At 35.6% G+C, this 22,333-nt stretch overlaps 2 protein-coding genes across 6 annotated transcripts; one reads left to right on the forward strand and one right to left on the reverse strand.

The window, feature by feature from the left end:
* Positions 1 to 4,362: 4,362 nt before the first annotated feature.
* On the reverse strand, positions 4,363 to 17,063 carry LOC125678608 (heat shock 70 kDa protein 12A). Of its 5 annotated transcripts, none has more exons than XM_056154665.1 (7): positions 16,621 to 17,063; positions 14,760 to 14,850; positions 14,145 to 14,305; positions 11,353 to 11,688; positions 10,510 to 10,731; positions 9,231 to 9,390; positions 4,363 to 5,745 (listed from the first exon to the last, which is right to left on the reverse strand). In XM_056154665.1, exons 4-7 carry the CDS (start codon positions 11,656 to 11,658, stop codon positions 4,685 to 4,687), a joined length of 1,749 nt encoding a protein of 582 aa, XP_056010640.1. In that variant the 5' UTR covers positions 11,659 to 11,688; positions 14,145 to 14,305; positions 14,760 to 14,850; positions 16,621 to 17,063; the 3' UTR covers positions 4,363 to 4,684. The 5 variants fall into 5 exon arrangements, with proteins under 5 accessions (XP_056010640.1, XP_056010641.1, XP_056010639.1 ...); XM_056154666.1 differs by having other exon boundaries at positions 14,728 to 14,850; XM_056154664.1 differs by lacking the exon at positions 14,145 to 14,305.
* Positions 17,064 to 17,414: 351 nt separating this feature from the next.
* Positions 17,415 to 21,140, forward strand: LOC125678607 (heat shock 70 kDa protein 12A-like). Its single transcript, XM_048917175.2, has 4 exons — positions 17,415 to 17,792; positions 17,875 to 18,093; positions 18,208 to 18,364; positions 18,465 to 21,140. The coding sequence occupies exons 1-4, from the start codon at positions 17,475 to 17,477 to the stop codon at positions 19,580 to 19,582; spliced, it is 1,812 nt and encodes a 603-aa protein (XP_048773132.2). The 5' UTR covers positions 17,415 to 17,474; the 3' UTR covers positions 19,583 to 21,140.
* The last annotated feature ends 1,193 nt before the right edge of the window (positions 21,141 to 22,333 follow it).

Raw genomic sequence — 22,333 nt, forward strand, 5'->3', positions numbered from 1 at the left:
CGAAATTCGATTTTCTATTCGAGGTCTATAAGCCGAATGTTCAATAAATTTAGTAGAAAAACCCAATGCTCGGTTTGTCATCGTCGCTAGCCACGGTTACCGAGTCCGGTAGTACCTCACTGACGTAGTGTTAACGGGGGCAATAGGTGGGACTTGCGACTATGACAGTTTGTGTAATAAAGAGGAAATTTTATCTAAAGAAGTTAAAAGTATTTGTCAACATACGATCAATAGTCTCATCCTGAAACCAGAAGTAACTCCTTATACAAGTTTGGTAGAATGCCAAATGCTCAATAAATAATGCAAATAGATTACAAGTTTACGGCTGATTGTTAATGAAATGTGTATTTTCATTATATGATTAAATTTTTCCAAACCTGGGCCTCAATCCAGGTTCTATGGATTTCAGAAGTTTCAATTTGGTAGAGCAAAGGGAACTCGTTTCATGCTCAACATATCGAGTGATAGGGTGTCCAGAAGTAAATAATGCATTTTTAATATATGACCAACTTAACCCCACCTGGGGCCTGGATTAGGGGCAAATGAATTTTTACAGTTTTCAAGGAGGGATCATTGCTTATCAATTACCCTGCTTAATTTTTAGGAATAAAAGGGATTTTCTAAACTACCATATGATCATAGTTTGTCTGCTTAGTATACGGTAGTAAATTTTGTATTGCATTTTCAATACACAATGTATATGACCAATCTAGTATCACCTTGCTACCTGAACCCAGAGGCCATGAATTTCAGTTTTGGTAAAGAGCTCATAGCCAGTGCTCGAGCTGGGCTTCGCCATTTTCGCCAATGGCGAATTTTTTTTCAAAAATGGCGAAAAAAAATTGAAAGTGGCGAAAATCCCTTTTTGCAATAAATTGTATTTTTAATCCTTTGTCAATGACACATTATCGCCTGTTTGTTTATGCAGTCAAAATCAGTTTATTCAGTCAACGCGTGCGACCGGAAATCTCGCGTCGCTCCAGTGCACACAGAGCTGGTCACAGCCTCAGGTAATTTATGGCTGCAAAAAAGTCGGTGATTATGTAATAAAGTACATCGGACAGCTGTTTACCCTGCTGTGGTCAATTGTTTAACATTTAGTCTTATTCGTTATCGTGTTATCATCTCCACATTAATGTCAATTCTTAACCAGAGAACCGACCGGTAATTAAATTGGCCGTATTATTGTCTATAATGTATATATGAATACATCAATTGTTTGTTTTTGCGGCCAAACTCGTTGATTACAAGATTTTAATGTGTTTGATTTTAGTTCGAATATTTCATAAACAATGCGGTCGGTCACCATTCATATGGACATAGCAATTTTAATAAATAATTTTCTTTGAAGTTCGGTGCGCAACAGACAACAGTATAAAAATGCTAATCTCATAAGACTATGCACCCCATTCTATTTTGATACTAAACTTGTAGCTTCTGACCCTAGTCAGTCTAAAATTTAAAAAAATATCTATGTTTGGCTTTACAGTCAAGCCAACCTGCTCAAACATTTGATTCTGTCCAAATTGCAAAATCTTCCATACAAAAACGGAAATTTGATAGGGAATGGTTGAGATACGACTCTAAATTGGGCTTGATGTTTTGTGACATCTGCATTTCGGCCAATGTACACAATGTTTTCACTGAGGGGTGTAGCATCATAAAGCTTTATATTTATATGATTTATTACCCGAATTTTGATTTCCATAATAGCATTTATCAAACAAATCAACTTCTTATTATTTCAGAAAGAAATGTTTAGGTATGGTAGCTGGATATGATTAAGTAATGTAACTGATTAAAAATGCTAAAATAAGTGTAATGAATAAAATAATATATAATATGATGGAAATAATTGTAAAGCATGTGATTATTTGTGCCGCGCCACTCCCCGAAAAAGTGGCGAAAGGGAATTCTGGTCCAGTGGGAGCACTGCTCATAGCTTATCATAATCTGGCAAATAGCTTGACTGCTCGATATCCAGGAGCAAAGAAGATTTTGTTAATTTTGATGGTTTTGGCCTTGACCCCTAGATCTGTGTTGTGTACCGAAATTGGTTCAGCCATTCCATAGACAAAGCTGAAAATGTGCAAAGTTTAAAGGACACATCTCGTGTTTTCAAAGTATACAGAATTATATGCATTTTGTCTTCCGTATGCTTATAGAAATTAATTGTAATAGTTCGTTCATTGAAGTATTGCGATAATTTGCCACAATACGGACTTAAATCTAAGCCCCGATTTCAAAAAGCCTAGTTAATTAGATAGGTAGTCACGTGGTACAGTGACGTCATATGCGACCTTCGTCGATCAACTTGTTGTAATAGTAGTGTTAGATATTTTTAAAAACTCGGGTTTTAGGGGCCTAATTTATTTACCATGGATAACATTTATTTCGATGTTGACAAATTTCCCGAGTCTTATATCTTTTAGCCACCAGTGCATACAAATAGCGACCCAAATGTAGCGAGGAAAGCGAATATGAAATTTGCGAGTAAATAATGTTTACATGGGATCACTGTCTAAACACTATTTGGTAATGCCATTTCTGTAAACAACTGTAATTAGTGTTGTTGCTTTTCCAAAATAAACAGTGCAATTATTATAAAATTTATTTTTGGAGAAGTTAGATAGGCCTAAATTATAATACGATTATGTAGTATTGACAACTAGGCCTACTGTGACAGGGTGCATTTCGGGGGTAAAAAATAAAATAAAAATGATCAAACTTATTGTGAAAATCACAATACTTTTAAATTATTTTATTCAAGCAATTTTATTAATCATTATATTTTGTTATCTACACGTTGTTACTTAGGAAGTGGGAGCGCTGCGTGCTGTTGTTGTAAACACGTACGCGTTCCTTAAAAAAAATAAAAATGAACGCATTATAATTCAATTCAAAGTTGGGAAATATCATATTTTATTATTTATAATTGAAAGTTCTATTATCTTTTATCTTTAAATTTCGTTTTTAAAACTACCAATTGGTAGACACTGCTAGCAAAGTTCTGTCTATATGTTGTTACAAGGTGAAGGTCAGTTGGTGCGAGTGTGTATTGAATTTGAGAGCAGAACGGAATGCATATGCGGTAGGCCTATATGTAACAGTGCGAAGCTTCGATAGAACCATTTTCTCGCAGTTTATATACGTCTTTGTCCAAGAGCTTGTTTGAAAAAGTACAGGGACAAATTCTACTGGGGTTTTTTTTATGGTAAAGTCGTTATGCCGACAAAAAATATTCACGTCTTGTCCCTCATACCTTCCTTCGAAAATTGAAAAAAACACAGTCCAAATCATCTCTACTGACAGCAAGTACACCCTTAAACGGCACAAAACAACCCAGTGCAGTGTTATTTACAAACCGTTAATGTGATAATTGTTTGTTTGTCAATTAAATCTAATCTGTTTATGAAATGGCTAACAACTGTTTTCAAATCTTCTCGCTCGAGGTCGCATATGACGTCACAGATAATGGCGCGTAAAATATCGAAGAAAATATGCATATCGCAAGATTTGAATTTCATCGCTATCAAACTCGAAAACTACGCAAACTGTTTCTTTTAAAACACATGTAAAGTAGTTTTAGGCATGAAATGAATTAATTTTGCTGAAAAAATTAAAAAGTTTAAAAACATGCGATGTGTCCTTTAAGACTGATGCAAAACTAACGACACTGAATGAAAACAGAAAGCAAAAAGTCACCCGAGTGACTCTGGTAACTTCAATATACACTTTCTTAGGATTACCAGGTTTTTTTGTTTTTTTTTTTTTACTAATCATGAATTGCTGGAGAACAAACAACAATGAAAGCTTAATTGAGCTTACAATGTAGGTGAACTAGCAAGTGAAAATGACATAAAAAGCACTCTATCAATGCTATCTCCATCTGCTTGATTGTGTTTTTACATTAGCAGGAATGGAGAAAATACAATGATTAAAACCGGGATTCTAACCCTGTCCCCCTGAATCTCAAGTCAGGTGTCCTACAAACTAAGCTATCGGGCTACTGGTGATTGAACCTGTTTGACCCTTGCATTCCTTTTCACATCTTGAAGATATTAACCCAGGATCTCCTTATACACCAACAGGCATTTTCAACTGTGAGTTTATAACAGGAGGGAAGAAAATGGAATGATCAAGACCAGAATTCAAACTCTGGTCCTCCGAATCTCTAATCAGGTGCTCCACCAACTGGCCACTGGCAATTAAACCTGTCTGACACACACCCTACACACGACATTTAACAAGTACAATATACACTTTAGCAGGATTAAGGTGCAAATACTACATGTACAATTGGATGAGATCAGCTTATTGAATCTTGTTGCTTTGAAACAACACAATCGATAAAACGCAATGTCAATATAAGAACATGAATTTATTGATAAGGTTTTGAGAGTATATCACAGAAAGATGTCATAAAAAATCAATACAGCACTTATAGAAGAACTTACAAAACTTCCACTTTTAACATCACCCGCACATTTGAAAATTATGACTTCAGTTACTCCTCATCATCAATATGATGTCTATAAGAACAATCTGAGTTACACAGAATGAGAATTTAGAATTAGGATGAATATGATTTACTAAGGACCACATTGAAATGATGTCAAAAATATTACTTGTGGGCATGTATGACCATCTTGTAATTAAACAAAGTATTTGGTTTTAACAAAGTTTAACCTAGGAAATTGAATTTGGCTTTGGTGACTTTTCCTGTTTTTTGAATTGTCGCTTTGACTTCCAGTTCGGTACCACCAAAAATCATTTCACAGGTCACACTTCTATTGCGGCCGCCAGAAGTATCGGGCATGTCCACCTCCATTTGACCAATTTTTTGGCAGCCTGGATCAGTAATGTAGGCCGGATTTAGTTCGGTTGAAGTGTATATTTGAAAGCACATGGACGTCTGACTATCCTCTACTGGTGTGTAAGTATTGTCACTCTGAGCCTCACCGACCTTCAGGGTCTGACCTTTCTCAACATGCTTTGAAAAAATATCCATACACTTAATCTGGTTTCCATATTTCTTTTTCTTCTCTGCTGGATGAATACTTGGGTTAAAACTGATTGTGGTGGCTACCCCATAAGTAAATTTGGCAACACGAGAATCTATAGTGGCAGGTTTGTGTCCAAATAACACTGCCCCCTTGAGGACTGCTAATCCAGCTTCAGGGGGAATAATTACTCTAGCATTGGGGAAGGCTTGCTTGATCATGTGCTGTAAAATTGGGGACTCAGAAAACCCTCCAACCATGATGATATTATTGGTGCCAGAGATCTCTGATTTTGTAAACAAGTCTTTAACATGTTGAACTATCTGATCACCAGCCACTTCAAACAAGCTTTTGATCACTTCTGCAGTGATGCGACATTTGTCTCCTACCCATGTAATTTTACCTGAAAATTTTGTATTCTCGATTGTTTCTTTAATGTCCTCCCCTGTGTCCTCCTCAAAAGTTTCCACTAGAGAAATGGGGATTTTGATGGTGACCTTTCCCTTGGTTTCACCGGTAATAGCTCGCTTTTTAGTTTCAAATTCCCTGAACATGTCCACATAATCAGCTGTATGTGATTTGGAAAACTCTGTAATGATGGGGGCTCCTACAATTTTAATCAGCAGTTGTTTGTAGGCTTCATCCACCTGCGTACCTCCCCAGGCCCCGCCGCTGGCTTTGTACAGTTCCTTCAGGTTAAAATTTGGTTGTACTTCATGAACTGTGATGTCTACTGTCCCTCCTTGAACATAAAGAGTCATAATGAACATAACATTGCCGTATACAGTCATATTTTTTGCTGCATTTTGATTTTCACCATTTTAACTTTACGCCAAAACCATGATATTAAAACTGCAGTGAATATAATCTACACAAAATATTTACAGCTTCTTTCACTTGTATTCAACTTATTCAAAGTGAATCATCACTTGTATTGAATTAAAAATAAATCCCTACCCAGATTCTTACTACTTCTTTGTTTCAAAATCTTGGTTAATTTGAAATTGCGTGTAACGAAATATTGCTTGTATTGGAAGTAATTCTATGCTCCATTGAACTGATGGTGTGTTGTTTTTTTATCATGGTTGTACTGAAGTCAGTTTGACTAGTAATGCTTGTATGAGGACATGTTTATCTATACTTGTTTACATAGTGTACAGATTTGTTTTATACTCTTGAGTATCCTTGTGTCATTTCGTATTTTAAATATGGGCACTACACAGAATTAAGAAAACAAAACTGTTACCTTTTGAATAAAATATACATTGATAACAGAAATTGATAAAAACTTTCGTGACAAGTGTGCAAATAACAACAAATTTTTATATATTTACATTTCCAATGATATTTTTAATACATTCTAATGATAACCATTTAAGAAATAAATTTTATTTTTCAAATATGCGAGGATATGAACAGTGACACTTCACGCCAGCATACTTCATGAAGCACTAACATAAATTAAGGATATGCGGGACGATGATCACGTGATGGTTGCGAATTTATTATAAATTTAGAACCGGACGCAGCGTAGTTAAAGCTTCCCGAGAAAAATCACAATGCTGTACAGACACACTATATGACGTCATAATAAAAAAAGTACGTCATGACGTTGTATCGCGGGGAAAATGTCATCATATTTTGTCGTAATTTGCTACCGCTGTCATGTGTAAATCTGTTGATTGAATTCTTGTCAAATGATAATTTTTATTTTATTTCATAATGATTACAAGTCTCTTTTTCATATACATTGCATATATTATTATTATATATATGTATAGTATGCGCCACAGTAATTTTGATAGTATAGCATATAAGTCACCGAAATCGCTCTTACATGTATGCACATACAATTTGCATCTCTGGACATTTACAAAAAAAAAGTCAACTGTCTGTAAACAATGACTCAGTGCAAGTATAAGTTGATGATCGTTTGTTGATATTTACTATAGTAGTGTGAAACTAGAACTGGACACACATTTCTCCGAATCATGCTTGGGAAACGTACGAACTAGTCAGGTGCTTTTATAATCGATCTTTGTTTGCGAAAAATACCCCCCACCCCCCCTTATGACGACAATCGTTACTTTTGGTCAAATATTAACGTCCATACTTGGAATGTTTAATTTTTGCAAGCATTTTCATGTAAATATAAGTACGCTTTATCTCTCAAACTATTTCATATTCCAAATTATTTTTACTAACTTAATTTACGAAACACTGCTGCGGAAATGGTAACTAATGTAATAAAATATGATACACATCGGAATGTATGCGAGAAGCAGATGTGTGAAAATGAAAAAGGTGCAAAGTCACAACATGTGCGATACATAAATACCTTGAAAAATAGCATGGAGACGATCGAGTCAAGCAACATTAGCTACCATGGCCGTGGAAATGCTGTTGATCTTGTAAAGGAAGTAGTAGCTCATATTGAAGTTAACTAGACCTAACCCGTGGTTTGAAAGAAGACGTATTGTTTAGAGCTAGACTAGATGTTTTGTTCAAAGCCATGTTTAATATATACTTGTATATTTAAAAAAAATCAAATTTTAATTTGTTTTCATTAACTCAATTTTTGTTCCATAATAATGAAAATTCTAAATATTTCAATAGGTTAAAAACAAATATAGTTTCTAACAATGTATTCCAAAACAGGCACGATCGAGAATTAGGCTGCCCCCCCTCCCCCCGTCTTTGACAATGAGCTTTTTTTTTTTTTTTGTAGTGCAAATAGATTGAGACTGTCCAATCCCCCATTACTTTTAACAGTAGTTGTACATGAAAAGAATATATAAGCTTGAAAGTTATTAATAACAAATATTTCGCCAAGCCTAACCCCAAGTGAACATATCAATGTATAACTTCAAGGACGCCTACCTCAAAATCAAGATTAGCTCCACCCCTTCATATTTCTACAGGAAGTTAGGTATATAAATAGCTTTTAATTGCAGTGTTTGCAAAAAAATTCATTGACAAGTTTTTGAGCAGTGCTTCATTTAGTATCTGGTCTACTCTGTTTTTGAGTACCAATTTCCACTCCAAATCTTTAAATTTTCCCAATTTCTTATTATATGGTTATGTTTAAGCATGTTATTATTATATATTTTATATTTTGCATATATTTTAAAGATTATTGTAAAAGATATATATAAAAATTCCATCAAATTATTTTTTTGAATTGAAAATCGGAATGATCTTGTAAAATTCACAATTTTCGAAAAGGGGGGTAATTCAAAGCTTATTATCTCCCTTGTATACCTAGAAAGTGGCCATGAAATTTATACACATTGTACAGGACATCCTGATGGTGCTTCATGAAAAAAAGAAAAAAATATTCATTGACGAGTTATTTTTGGCCACATCGTCCCGCATGTCCTTAAGCTGGTGTAAAGCATCGCAGTTCATACCCTCATGTATTTTCATATTAAATGAAAGTAATTTTCTAATTTCCAGCCATAAAATCGTGAAAAAAAGATAATTTCTTTCATTTCAAATTTATTGCATAGATATATTTAAAACTTTATTTTACCCATAATTATCTCAATCAGAATAAAATCATTAGAAATTAGAACAGTTAATAATTCCATACTTTCGATTTTGTTTCCTTGGGTAATCTAGTACATTGATTGGATATACAGACCACAACATTTAAAACTGCATGAAAATCTTGAAAATAACCAAAAGAAAATTTAAACTCATACCGTGAGTATAGTTCATGCAGTCTTCCTACTTTCTAATCTTACTATAATCTTTAACATTGTAAAATCTATGGAAAATACAATTTTCAAATTCAACGAAATTTACAAGAAAAAAATACTAAAGAATTCAAAATATATTTCAATAATTTCCCTTTTGATATGAGGAATATCTTTCTTAAGGAATGAAAGTTATCTTTATTCATTTTATACAATTTAAACAATTTTATACAATTTAAAGTTATTTTAGTTTGAGCAAAGTGGTTTTAAAAAGAACATAAAGTGTCTCAACTTACCGTACATCGCATAACACGAGTAGAAATCACTTTCAATCCTTATAATTTTATTTAGAAAATCAGATTTGATATAATATGATAGATTAAATTATAAAGAAAATATGAATTTTCTTATTTAGCGGGAGCAATATTGTTGTAGCAGCAAAATGGAAACGGAGTAGTCAAATGCATTGACATTAATCCTAGAAAGTCATAAATAAAATTAAACTGTATATTATATATCTCACTCATACCTCCACAATCAAGGACAAGGTATTTGCTGCCATATGAGAACGCCCCGAATCCTTGGCCTCCTCCGTCACATTTTAGTCTCTCCACAGGGAGGTGTTTACAATACAGGGAGGCTGCCTCCGGTTCAAGGGCAGTAATTAACTGATCTCCTGGTATTCCAGCCTATAATAAAGTCATAAATCCTTTAAAAAAATATCACACAAATTTTTTCATGGTTGAAAAGAAAATGGGAAATTTCTATGCTAACAAGATTGCTATGCGTAGCCACTCATCCCCCACTGTTGCAAAAAAAGTTGAAGCACAAAAGTTCGATAACTCCTGTAAAATATGTAGAATCAATATTGTGGCAGAACATTATCAACCAGATATGGTGACTAACAACCTTACAAAATTTGAACAAAATCTGTACAGCCGTCTCTGAGGAGTTGTGTCCACTAAGTGTTCCTATTATAGTGTTGCAAGTACAAATTCAACAAGTAAACTCCTGTAAAATTTGTAGAATCAAATTGGTGGTGCAAGAAGATCAACTACATATGGTGACTAAAAATCTTACAAAATTCGAACAAAATCTGTCTTATGATTTCTGAGGAGCTGCGTCCACAAAGTGTTCCTATAGTATAGCATGTATAAATTCAACAAAGTGCAATAACTCCTGTAAAATTTGTCAAATCAATATGCCGGCACAATATTATCAACTACCTATTGTGACTCACAATTCTGCAAAATTCAACAAATTCCATTGAGTGGTTTCAGAGGAGTTGCAACCACAAAATCCAGTGTGACAGACAGATGCATGAACATATGGACACTGGTATTTCTCATCTTCGCTAGCCAAGGGTTTTCGGTCCACTCCGCTTGGAGTGGACCGAAAACCCTTGGCTAGCGAAGATGTGGTATTTCTATGCCCCCTTTCGCTTTGTGGCAGGGAACAACAAATACACAAAAGCTTTAAATTTCCTTTAATTAACATTAGAAATCAAGTGCATACGATAGTAAAATTCATAACCTAAAAGAACATTGCTTGAAACAGAAAATTTAATTATAACACATCTAATTAGAGATTTTAAAACTGCTCTCGTTAATATATCTTCAGGTCTGACTCCACTTTAAGACAGAATATTACTTTAGTGTATGTACTATGAAACTGGGTAAATTGCAATATTTTAATGGTATGATCATACCTAGATTATACAGTGATCCCTCAATATATTCATCTTGAACAAAAGTTGGCAATATATCGAGGGAGTACTGTATTATGTACATGACAATTTGTTAATATACCTTTTCTGCTGCCTCTCTCATGAACTGCTTAGCAGCATCATCCCATATGGCAGGAACAGTCAGAACCCATTGTATGTCGGTATTTTTCACTCCTGTTGCTCGGTTGTCTAGAGTGTGTAGTAGGTGACCTTTCAAAAATTCAATGGCTGCCGAGAATACATCCAGTGCCACCATTTCCTTACCATCGATGGATTTTATTTTCACTGTCCTTGCAAGTGGTACCTGGTTATATACAATCATTACATCATTACAGTATCATTTAATCACCAATGCAAGGACTGGTTCATTCACTAATCAAAAATCTTTCACAAAAAAAATAAGACAACACACATACATAAATTCTTGACCGTTTTAATGTTTATGGAATTACCGTGTGACTTGAAACAACTGAAGACCCTTTATAACTTGCAACATGAGTTTACACATTTGATCTGCCTATTCATTTAATGTGGGAAATATATTGCAGTTAATTAACAGTGCATTGTGATGTCATATTTATTTTTGCTGGGTTTTTTTCTTTCAAACCAAGCAATTATCAACAACATACAAAGGTATGAGAAGACTTGTCTGGATATTAAAAATGTCTGTGGTGCTCTCCAAACAATTTACTTATTTTATCTACAGGTTTTTCAATGAAGTACCACAGGCACAGTGATGGCGACATTTTTCCTAAGCACTTTGGGTAAATTCAGGGTAATCCTCGTCAATTTTCAGCTAATGAAGAGCAAATCAAATTGACTCACATACAATCATTGGACTGAGCTTGTGAGCTTTGCTCGCTATAAAAATCAATACATGTAGATTTGTATTTGTTTTCGACTAAAATTTAGAAAACGATCCTACCTCTTTGTTAAACAGTGACATTTTGAACCTCTTGAAGAAGTACCATTCCCCATGCTCATCATCCTCAGCCAGTTCTGAATATTTATCTTCCGCTTCATAACCGAAGGAATCAAACTTTTTGTCTTTATTGAACAGAACACATGTAGGTGTCTTTAAGGAAACTAAACTTCTAGATCCTGCTGTCCAGTTGTTGGAACACACTTTCAAAGGATCACTTTCATATTCATGCTTGAATGAGAAGGCATACCCACTGTATGTGGTACCAAAGTCAATGGCTGCAACGAGCAGCTTGCTAGTGCTTGTCATTTCTGATCTCTATCTTTTGTTCAGATTGTTCTAAAAAAAAAAACATAAGAGTATAACAGAGATATGCAACTATCATCACAACAAGTTTACTGCTTCAAAAATGTGACAGGCCCATGCACCTATAACTTTCCATAAATCAATTCGATAAATTGATGTTATATCCATTTTATTTCATTCCTATTACAAATTGGAATCAAGCTTAACAAGTTTGTTAAGTTTGAGAATCATGTAGGGTGAGGGAAAAAATTGCACAATCACTCGTCCCATGAGATGAGTAAGGTACAATGACCACTCTGTCTCCTCCCCATAATGATTTTACTCATCCCGTATTTTAATATTTTACTTATCATTAAAGACATTAATGTACTTTGTCATGAGATTCAGAATGCAGTTATCAGTATCTCAATCATAAAATGGTGAACCTGCAAGTCACCATGACCTACTTTTGAGACAACATGATATTAGGTCCTAAGATGCATCAACTGACAAAATTTGATGATCCTAGTCCTTATACTAAGCAAAATATCAAAGTTTTAACAAAACAAAATTTAAGGTCAACTTTGAAGTGACCTTGACACCACACCCTTTGCCCCAGGATGATGCCTTGAACAATTTTTTTTATCTACAACCTATTCTCATCCTTATGCATGTTTGGTGATAATTTGCCAAATGGTTCTTGAGAAGAAGATTTTTTTTTAGCAATCACTACTTTTGTTTGCATTTTCCTAATTATCTCCCCCTTGTTAAAGGCTCATAACCCTAGTTTTAGTACAAATGAAAGCCCTTAAGCCAAGGATACCCTGTGACAAATTTGACAAAAATTGGCCAAGGGGTTTTTGAGATATAGCCCTTTTTCCAAAAAGTTGACGCACACCGCACGCCAGACATATGGCCATATGATTAGCTCTTTGAGCCTTTAGCTCAGAAGAGCTAAAAAAAAAACCAAACAAACAACGAGAGATCGTCTTCAAATACTAATGACGTTAAAAGCAATGATACGGTTGAGAAGGGGACATTGAAACAAAGTAGAAACATTTTCAAGAGCGGTGGAAAAGATCGTAGTCATGGTTCAGAGTTTCAATTAAAACAATAATGTTCCACTGCACATATGTTATTTATTGAAATATGTTGATGGCCCATTAAATCTGAAAATGGCCCATTGAAAACTTGAACCGTGGGGCCATAGTCCCATATGCCATTTTGGCCTTCCCAATCACTGGTTAATTTTGAGCCCTGCTTGGGGAACTTCCTAATCTCTGTTATAATATATGAAAATGTAAATAAGAATAAATTAACCTGCTTTTCATCATGCTTTTTTCTGTGATGTTTTGCTGGGCATGTAAATTTTTGTCCATTGTGATCGATAGAAACGAAACCTAAGTGATCATCTTCGACAAAGTTGGTTATAGAGACTAGAAATGAAGTCTAGATTGGCATTGCAAATTTGTAATTGATAAATTTTATATCTGATTACATTATAAAGTATTTGATTACATCATAAAGAAATTCAGTTTCACCTCCCTTAGGTGTGGCCAGACATATCATTATACCAAGTGAAGCAAGGCCCTAAAGGTAACATGTATGTGAAAGGAAAATGACAAAATCAGCAAAAGATACGAGATAATCGTTAATTTGTACACACATTACTAGGCCCTATCACTGAAAATTCTATGAGCCATTTTGTTTACCGATATCCTCGGCTGTCTCCGTTTTAATTTGTATGAATCCATACAAGGAGTTCTGAGTAATTGATTCATTAGTTGATTTTGAGTTTTTAAAATTTGATTTCCAAAAAATTCAAGACTCCGATGTACAATTTGTATTTCAAACACTAAATTTCTTCAAAATGAATAGGGGTGAAACGATACAGTACCTTCTCTATTTGATTCGATTTTCGATACTTTAGTCTCGATTCGATACAATAGCATGTTCCAAATTCTTTATAATGCTTAGATTTTTTTATGTTTATTGTATTTATTGCTCTCTGCAGATAAATTCTACATAATATAAAATTGTTTAACATAAAGCAACACTCTTATCACTTGTCCTAAAGCCAAACTGTCACCATACCCAGGATTTATACATTGGGGGTGCATTTTTCAACTCGACTGTGTCCATTTTGGTACAGCAAAGTTTACTCATACGTTGATTGGGTAATTTTCAATTCCATTGGCCAATCAGAAACCGTGTTATCAAAAACAATGTATGCTATGATTCTAGAACCGTATCGAACCAAAACAGACACGGAATAAATCGAACATCGAATCGAGACCTCTACATCGCAATTCGGCTGCATCGCGATGCATCGTTTCACCCCTAAAAATGAATTGTCAGAGTTTTTAAAATAAACAAAATTCCATTGGTCAAGTGGACCGGTGAATTAATGAAATTGACTGGTCTGAACAAATATTTACCGGTCAGTATTTTAATTACTTGAATGAAGAAAAAACAAGCAAAATAAAACTTTCAAACAAATTAATATTTACTGTGAAGCACACAATATTCCCGGTCTCGTGATTGGGGCAAGAGTGATTTCCGACTGTTTGAATGACATCTATATGGATTCAAACGTCTTATTAATTGAATAAGTAGGACCTGTTCTCTGGGCTGGACTGCATTTGCTGCAAAGGTGCATGGTCACTGCTAGCTGTAATAATGTAGTCCTCTCTGATTTTTTTTATGCGGGAGTGATTCACTCCCACAACATTTGTGCTCATTCTAAACATTTCCTGACTTTCTTTACGTAAATAAAATGATACTCTATGTTTCTTAGTCAATATATAAATTTACAACCTGCAACTTAAGATTTGTGAGGCTCTATTCTACCGTTTTCAACAATTTCGATAAATTCCAATTTCTCGATTCATATTTGTGTGCCATGTTTGATGTACTGAAGTTTCAACTTCCGGTTGTCAAGTCATTTGCATATGCCATATAAGGTAGTATTTACATCAATGGACAAGTATGGAGGCTTCAAAATTGTTAAGTAAACTGAATTTTTTGCTCTGTGTTTATAAATTTGAATGTAGGTGTTGACCAGATAGAAAGTCAGAAGGAGTCCATTTGTACCTTAATGCACTCCAGATTGGTTTTCTACCTACTTCTTTGTATGGGACATTTTCCCAAATTTCATGCAAATGAAACGTTCCTATTTTTCCCAAATGGAAAGGTCCAGGCCCTTGAAATCAAGACCTAAAAAAAACACACCTGGCAATGCAATGTTTATTCATTTGTTCTAAAGCTTGGTACTTGATCCCAAATCATAAAAGCACTTGAATTTATTCATTTAAAATATGCAGATTCAAATGTTTAGTACATTTCATAACTACAATTTAAAAACCATACACGTAAAAGTTCCGAATTGATCTTTTACATATTACTGGTCCTTCAGACCGCATACATACACAAAATTACTGGGCTTTAGAAACATTTACAGATTTTACTAGTTGGACTAGAGGATTTCAAAAACTCTGGAATTGTATAATTATTTCTGTAATGGTTTATAGCAAATCCTTATATAGAAATAGCGTTTTATACAGCGATTTTAAAAGCTATCTTATGACCTATTGGTTTTTGAAAAATCATTCAGTTTTGGGTACTGTACTGGTAATTTTTCATTCAGTTTTGGGTACTGTACTGGTAATTTTTCATTCACAGTTTTGGGTACTGTACTGGTAATTTTTCATTCACAGTTTTGGGTACTGTACTGGTAATTTTTCAATGTTTCAATTCTTCCATGTTTGAAAAATTGCATTTATATATAATCCTGTAGTGTCGCTTTTTATATCCTTATTTATTTGACCTTGTAAAGACCTATGATCGGATCTGTTACTTTAAATGTTGAGTGTTATTGGTTTTCAGTGCTCTCTCTTGCTATAATATATATTCAAGTGAGAAGATATTTCATTTCTAATTTATGGTACCGTACTTTAGGCCTATTGCATTATGATTATCACTTGGTCACATCATTATACATGTTACACAGTAAGGCTGAATTAGTTATGCTGTAGTACCAATCTAATTAAAATCAGACTTCTTAGATCTACATCGTATACTCTGCGTAAGAGCTACAGTGCGAATCTAAAAAGTCTAATATTATGTAACAGGAAAGGGAGAAAATGCAACGGACCAGACCGGGATTCGAACCCGGGCCCCCTGAATCTCTAGTCAGGTGCTCTACCAACTGAGCTAACTGGCCACCTGTGATCGAACCTGGCCGACCGCTACATTCCTCCCTCCTTAAATGTCTTCACACCCTGAAGACATCAACCCAGGATCTTTATCCCCTGGCAGGCATTTTCACCTGTCAGTTCCAGGGGCTGGTCACGGTACCAAATGTAACAGGAAAGGGAGAAAATGCAACGGACCAGACCGGGATTCGAACCCGGGCCCCCTGAATCTCTAGTCAGGTGCTCTACCAACTGAGCTAACTGGCCACCTGTGATCGAACCCGGCCGACCGCTACAATTAATTAGATTGGCTGTAGTACTTACAAACTGATGATTACAATGTATTCATTAATATCGGACCCAGTCAGCCAGTGGCCCCTTTCACAAAAAATCTTACGATTAAGACAACAATTTCAAAATGCTGTAATTCTTTCATAATTCTTCACTCATATGATATAATTTCTGAATAAGCAAAACAAAGTCACTGTAAGTTATACATAAGTCATAAAACTGACATTCTTACTCAGGGCATAGTGGCACTCTATTAAGTGTAAGGTAAAGATTTTTTTTTCATCTTAGTTGTAAGATTTTTCGTGAAAATTGACACTGCTTCGTAAATACATACTACTGCACTGTCAATGACAGTGTCCTGACTGCGATTGTGAAAACGAAAGTACATTGCCAAATTCAAACTAAGCCTATAAACTTTACATTTATATGGACAATGAAAAACTAGGTGTTATTAAATATATTTTGTGACATAATTTCTAGTAAAGTCAAATATAAACCATACCGGTATTTGTATTCTGGCGATTAAATCAAAGTTAAGAGGACAGTTGTATTTCATATCGTCTCGCCGCCATATTCCTTCCCATTCCCTCTCTACAAAGGGGCAGGTAACCCAAGTAATGACGCAAAAAGGAAAGGGTGGAAGATAAACAACACTTTTGTAAATAATAGAAGGTATTGTACATAAATGCTTTCATGCTGATATGTTTCTTTATGAATTAATTCTTTCTTCTTCTTTCTTTTTGTTTTGTTTTTTGTTGTTGTATTTTCCTCATGTAAGAGTGGCGGATCCAGCGCCGGGCGTGCCTTACAAATATGATTTTATAAATAGTTCTAACAAACCAAAATAATAACAATAATAATAAATAAAATAATAATAATAGTAATAATAATTATAAAACCCCACTAAAATATATACGTTTTGTTTTTGTCAGAACCCTATAGCTTCAGAGGACTTCGCCTATTCTGGGGGCTTCAAGACAACTCATGCAACTCCCACCCCACCCCTCAAACCTAAGCCTTTTAAATAGTACTGCGCCCATTTCTCTTTTTGAAATTTCTGAATCCGCCACTGTGTAATGATCATAGAAAACAAACAAATAAACATCCACACGGCACCAAGGTAAACCTTTATCTTAAATGAAATGAAAGTTGGTTTTCTCTTCTTTTCTTTCACAGTACAGAACTATTAGGTACATTTGGAACATAAACGTACAGAATTAAAGATAAAATCATAGAATGTTCCTTATCTTACTACATGACAATTTAAAATTCCAAGAAACGACCCGTTTATAAAACGAAAGTGGACGTTCCGTTTCTGGATAGTACGAATTAAAACGTATTGTTCGAGTGATAAAAATGGCACACTCGTTGACAACTCCAGAGAAACTTATGGTTGCTGCAATAGACTTCGGAACAACATTTTCTGGATATGCATTCGCTTTCCGAAATGACTATGTTAGAGATCCGCTGAAAATCCATGGTAATCAATGGAACGTGGGTTCCCAGGCTGGAGTATCCCTCAAGACTTCGACCTGTGCACTGTTTAATCCACAGGGCGAGTTTGATTCCTTTGGGACTCAGGCTGAAGACAAATACAGCGACTTGGCTCTGGATGAACAACATTTGGACTGGTACTACTTTAGGCGATTCAAAATGAGTCTGTACAATAACCAGGTAAGTATCTTAAGACCACGACTTATTTCAGAATACATGTGAATACGTTCTATATATTTGTTAACTCAACAAAACTTTCTAGACTGTGGCTCGAGACTTGGAGATAGAAGACGATAAGGGTAATAGACTTCCTGCCATGAAGGTGTTTTCTGCCTGCATAAGATATCTTCGCCAACACATGATGGAGGCCTGCAGCTCTAGACGAGTGGATATTGAAGAGGACGAAATGCAATGGGTTCTCACAGTCCCTGCGATTTGGACGGACAGTGCCAAGCAGTTCATGAGAGAGGCCGCCACAAGGGTAAGCTATGGTACTAATATTTCTTCTTGGGGTTAGGTTATGATTAATGTTACACGTACCTGCATTTCTACATTTTTGAAAGGATATTTTGTCTTTATTCAATTTAATTGTCAGGCCGGTATCCGTAGCGATCTCCTCCTTATTGCACTGGAGCCAGAAGCGGCATCAATATACTGCAAGCACCTGCCAGTCAACAAAGTAGAGGGTGACTTCAAAAAGACTCTGGACTCTTTCTCTCCTGGAACAAAGTACCTAGTGTTAGATGCCGGTGGTAATGTCTTTTTATAATCTTTGCTTAACTCTGATTTATAACTACATGTAAGCGAAACCGACAGATTCTTGCATATAGTTCTAACATTTTTAACTATAAGGTGGAACAATCGACATTACGGTGCAAGAGGTACAACCTGGTGGCCTTCTTCGAGAGGTTTACAAAGCGAACGGCGGGGACTGGGGTGGAACAAAAGTGGATGAAGCTTTCATGGAATTTCTCCGTGATATCGTTGGAGAGGGAGTTATGAATCGTTTTAAAACAGAACACCGATGTGATTATGTGGAATTGTGTCGTGACTTTGAGATCAAGAAAAGGACAATAACGCCAGAAATGGATCAGAAAATTACATTCAAAATTCCAATAGCGATCAACGAACTTTATCAAGAAATGAAGGGAAAATCCCTCAGAGATGCCAACGTCATGGGCAACAAGTATGGAAGCCACATTGCTTGGATAGGGGATAAACTGAGAGTTAATTCTGAAATTGCCAAAGGTTTATTCAAAGTGACCTGCGCCTCAATTGTGGAACACGTTTACATGATTTTCCAACAAGAAGAAGTAGACAATACCGATGTTATTCTTATGGTGGGTGGGTTTTCTGAATCACCCATGCTAAGAGCAGCAGTCAAAGAAAAATTTCGAGACAAAAGGGTTATCATTCCAATGGAATCTGGTTTGTCTGTGCTTAAAGGCGCTGTCCTGTTCGGTTTCAACACCACAGTCATTGCCTCAAGAATTTGCAAGTACACTTATGGCATAAATATTTTAGATGATTTCAGACGAGGAGTTGATCCCGACGATAAAATGATAGTGATAGAGGAGAGGAAATTGTGCAAAGATAGGTTTAGTAAGCATGCTGATGTTGGTCAGTCCATGGAAGTGGGAGAGGCAACAGATGAAATTATTTATCGTCCAACCACGGCCGACCAGACCAAGATCTTACTTGAGGTCTTCGTAACAGAGGATCTTAACCCTGTTTATACCGACGACCCTGGGTGTACATGCCTGGGAAGCCTTACCGTGGCGATTCCTGATACCACGGGAGGACTGAAGAGGAGAATAGGTGTCAAACTCATTTTTGGTGGAACTGAGCTCTCTGTGGAAGCCAGAATACTGAAGATCAAAAAGATTGGAAAGACTGGAAAGATTGAGGAGACTGGAGATATTGAAAAGACGACCAGTGCCGTCCTTGATTTCCTGAATCACGAGATGTAGTATGATGGAGATGGATGGTGCACATGTCAATTGATGTACATGTAGTAAACCTTACGATGTATGGCTTTGTTGGTTATATTGTGATGTTTTAATGGTAAGATATTTATTTTTATTTTCCTGATCATCAAGAAACGTATGAACGTATATGTAATCCATGATTTAATATGTAAAGCTTAATATGGCTGTAGATCTTAGTTGATCAAGGGGCAACAGTATACTGCACATACCCCCCCCCCCTTCCCCACTAGTTGTATGTAATGTGGCAAAATGAAAATTAAACTTTGAGAAATAGGGAGATATATAGGTCTCTCTGGTTACTCGAGATAAATGTGTGGATTTATTCAAAAACAAAAGTGATGTATTTAGCTTTGAGTGGAAGCTGACATATAATAAATACCCTATATAATTTGTATATGATCTAGCATAGTCGTAATATCTAACGCTGTCCGCCATATTTCTTAAAGTTAGGAACCTGAAGTTTACAGGTTGAAAAATTTTCCATTCTATAAGATGGCCGTTAGACCTGAAAATAGTCCTTTTTCTCACAGAATGGACAGTGTGAGGCATGGGGCCTACTTGAGACATTTCCTCTTTTGTGATTTTGATGTACTCTCAAAACTGTTTCTCCATTTCAATCCAACATCCATTGTATTGAGCGAAACATGTCTACTTCTTGAATTGTCTTTAATAGGTGAAGTGATTCATGGGGTTGTTTACCGATACACAAATATAATTCATTGAACTTGTTAACTTAGTGGATAGTTGCACGTAAGTTCTATTTTCAACCGAATAAAGAATACAAGGCATAAAATTCAAACACCACTTCTCAGTGATCGGGAATGTTGAGAACATGTCTTCTAATGGAGAAAGTTTTTCCCGATGCAAAACAAATTTAACGATGATGATTAATCTAGTAATAGTACGGATGAAATTCTAACTGAAACTTTGAATTGGAGAGTGAGATTGTCAAAAAGCCGAACTTTGACCTCAAAGTGAAACATTTTAGCTCCCCTGACAGATGACTCAAGTGAGTTTTGTTGATCACATTATCAGGCATCCACCTGTCCGTCTGTCTGCAAACTTATTGTAACATATTCAAATTCTGAAACAGGACTAGTTTCAGTCAAACTGGTCACAAAATATGCTTGATAAAGTACGGTTTCTTCACGGATCACTAGATGTGAGTGGAGCTTATCTATGGTCATTGTTATCTACCTGGCCCAGAGATCAGACGGTTGTGTATACTTTTGATATACACAGGAAGTGTCTTTGGGCCTTCCGTAGAGTTTCCGTGGTCAAAGTGTTTATACATGTATAACGGTGGTACATGTAGCTGACACACAGTCTCTCTCTCTCTCTCTCTCTCTCTCTCTCTCTCTCATTGGCTCAATGAAAGATTTCCATTTACAAATGTATAAATATTAAGCTATTGTAATTTATTTCATTAAGTTGTATGTTTTAGAAATTAATGTGCAAATTATAGTTTGATATCTGGTTGTGTAATTTATAATACTTCTATATAGATGAGAGAGAAAATAAAATGATAAATTGCATTGTTCAAGGAACTTTTTTGAAATGAATCACGAGAAAATAGCAGCTGTGGACAGGTCAGTGCTATGAAAAATCTGGTAAAATGGGTTTCCTCAACTGTAAAGAATGTCGGTAATTATTGACCATTATTGTAATCAAAACACATTTCTCAGGTAGCAGCAGACCAAGGGGTCTCTCCAAATCCACCCGAGATCTTTAGTTAAAATTAAAGTTTGTTTGACAGGCGACCTACCATTGATCACTATACCGGTAAAATTTGGGGGCGTTAGCATTGGTAGAAATTTTGGGGCATCTATTTTAAAATCTTCTCAAGAACCACTGGGCCAATTTCCATCAAACTTTAAAAATTGGAAATTCAAGTTTATCTAAATGAAGGGTCGTGCTCCTTCCAAAGGGGAAATAATCTTTTTTTAAAAAGGAAAAAATAGGGTGGGTCATTTAGACATATTCTGAAGAACCACTGGAAATTTATGTGAAAGCTTCCTGACATAGTATAAAGTCATGGTTGTTCAAATCATGTCCTCCAGGTGTAGTTTTAGGTAACGCAATAGGGGATTAACGTTTTACATGGGAATATATAGGACAATCTTTTGAAGTTTCTTCAGAACAACAGGACCATGATTTTAGGTTATAGACTGTGTATGGAGTTTTTTGGCGCGTAGACGGACCGAGCTTGCGAGGTCCGTCCGCGACAAAAAATGAGGTCGTCATATTTTCCCATACGAAGTCTATAACCTTTTTAGCTCACCTGAGCTGAAAGCTCAAGTGAGCTTTTCTGATCACCCGTATTCCGGCGTCCGTACGTCTGTAAACTTTTCACATTTTCAACTTCTTCTCAACAACCACTGGGCCAATTTCAACCAAAGTTGGCACAAAACATCCTTAGGTAAAGGGAATTCTAAATTGTTAAAATAAAGGGCCAGACCACCTTCCAAGGGGAGATAATCAAGAAAAGGTAAAAATAGGGTAGGGTCATTAAAAAATCTTCTTCTCAAGAACCACTGGGCCAGAAAAGCTGAGATTTATAGATAAGCTTTATTAGGTAGTACAGATTCTAAATTGTTAAAATCATGGCCCCCGGGGGTCGGATGGGGCCACAATAGGGGGTCAAAGTTTTACATACAAATATATAGGAAAAATCTTCTTCCCAAGAACCACGGAGCCAGAAAAGCTGAGATTTATATGAAAGCTTCCTGATAT

This window comes from Ostrea edulis, chromosome 2, assembly GCF_947568905.1.
Source record: "Ostrea edulis chromosome 2, xbOstEdul1.1, whole genome shotgun sequence".
NCBI lineage: Eukaryota > Metazoa > Mollusca > Bivalvia > Ostreida > Ostreidae > Ostrea > Ostrea edulis.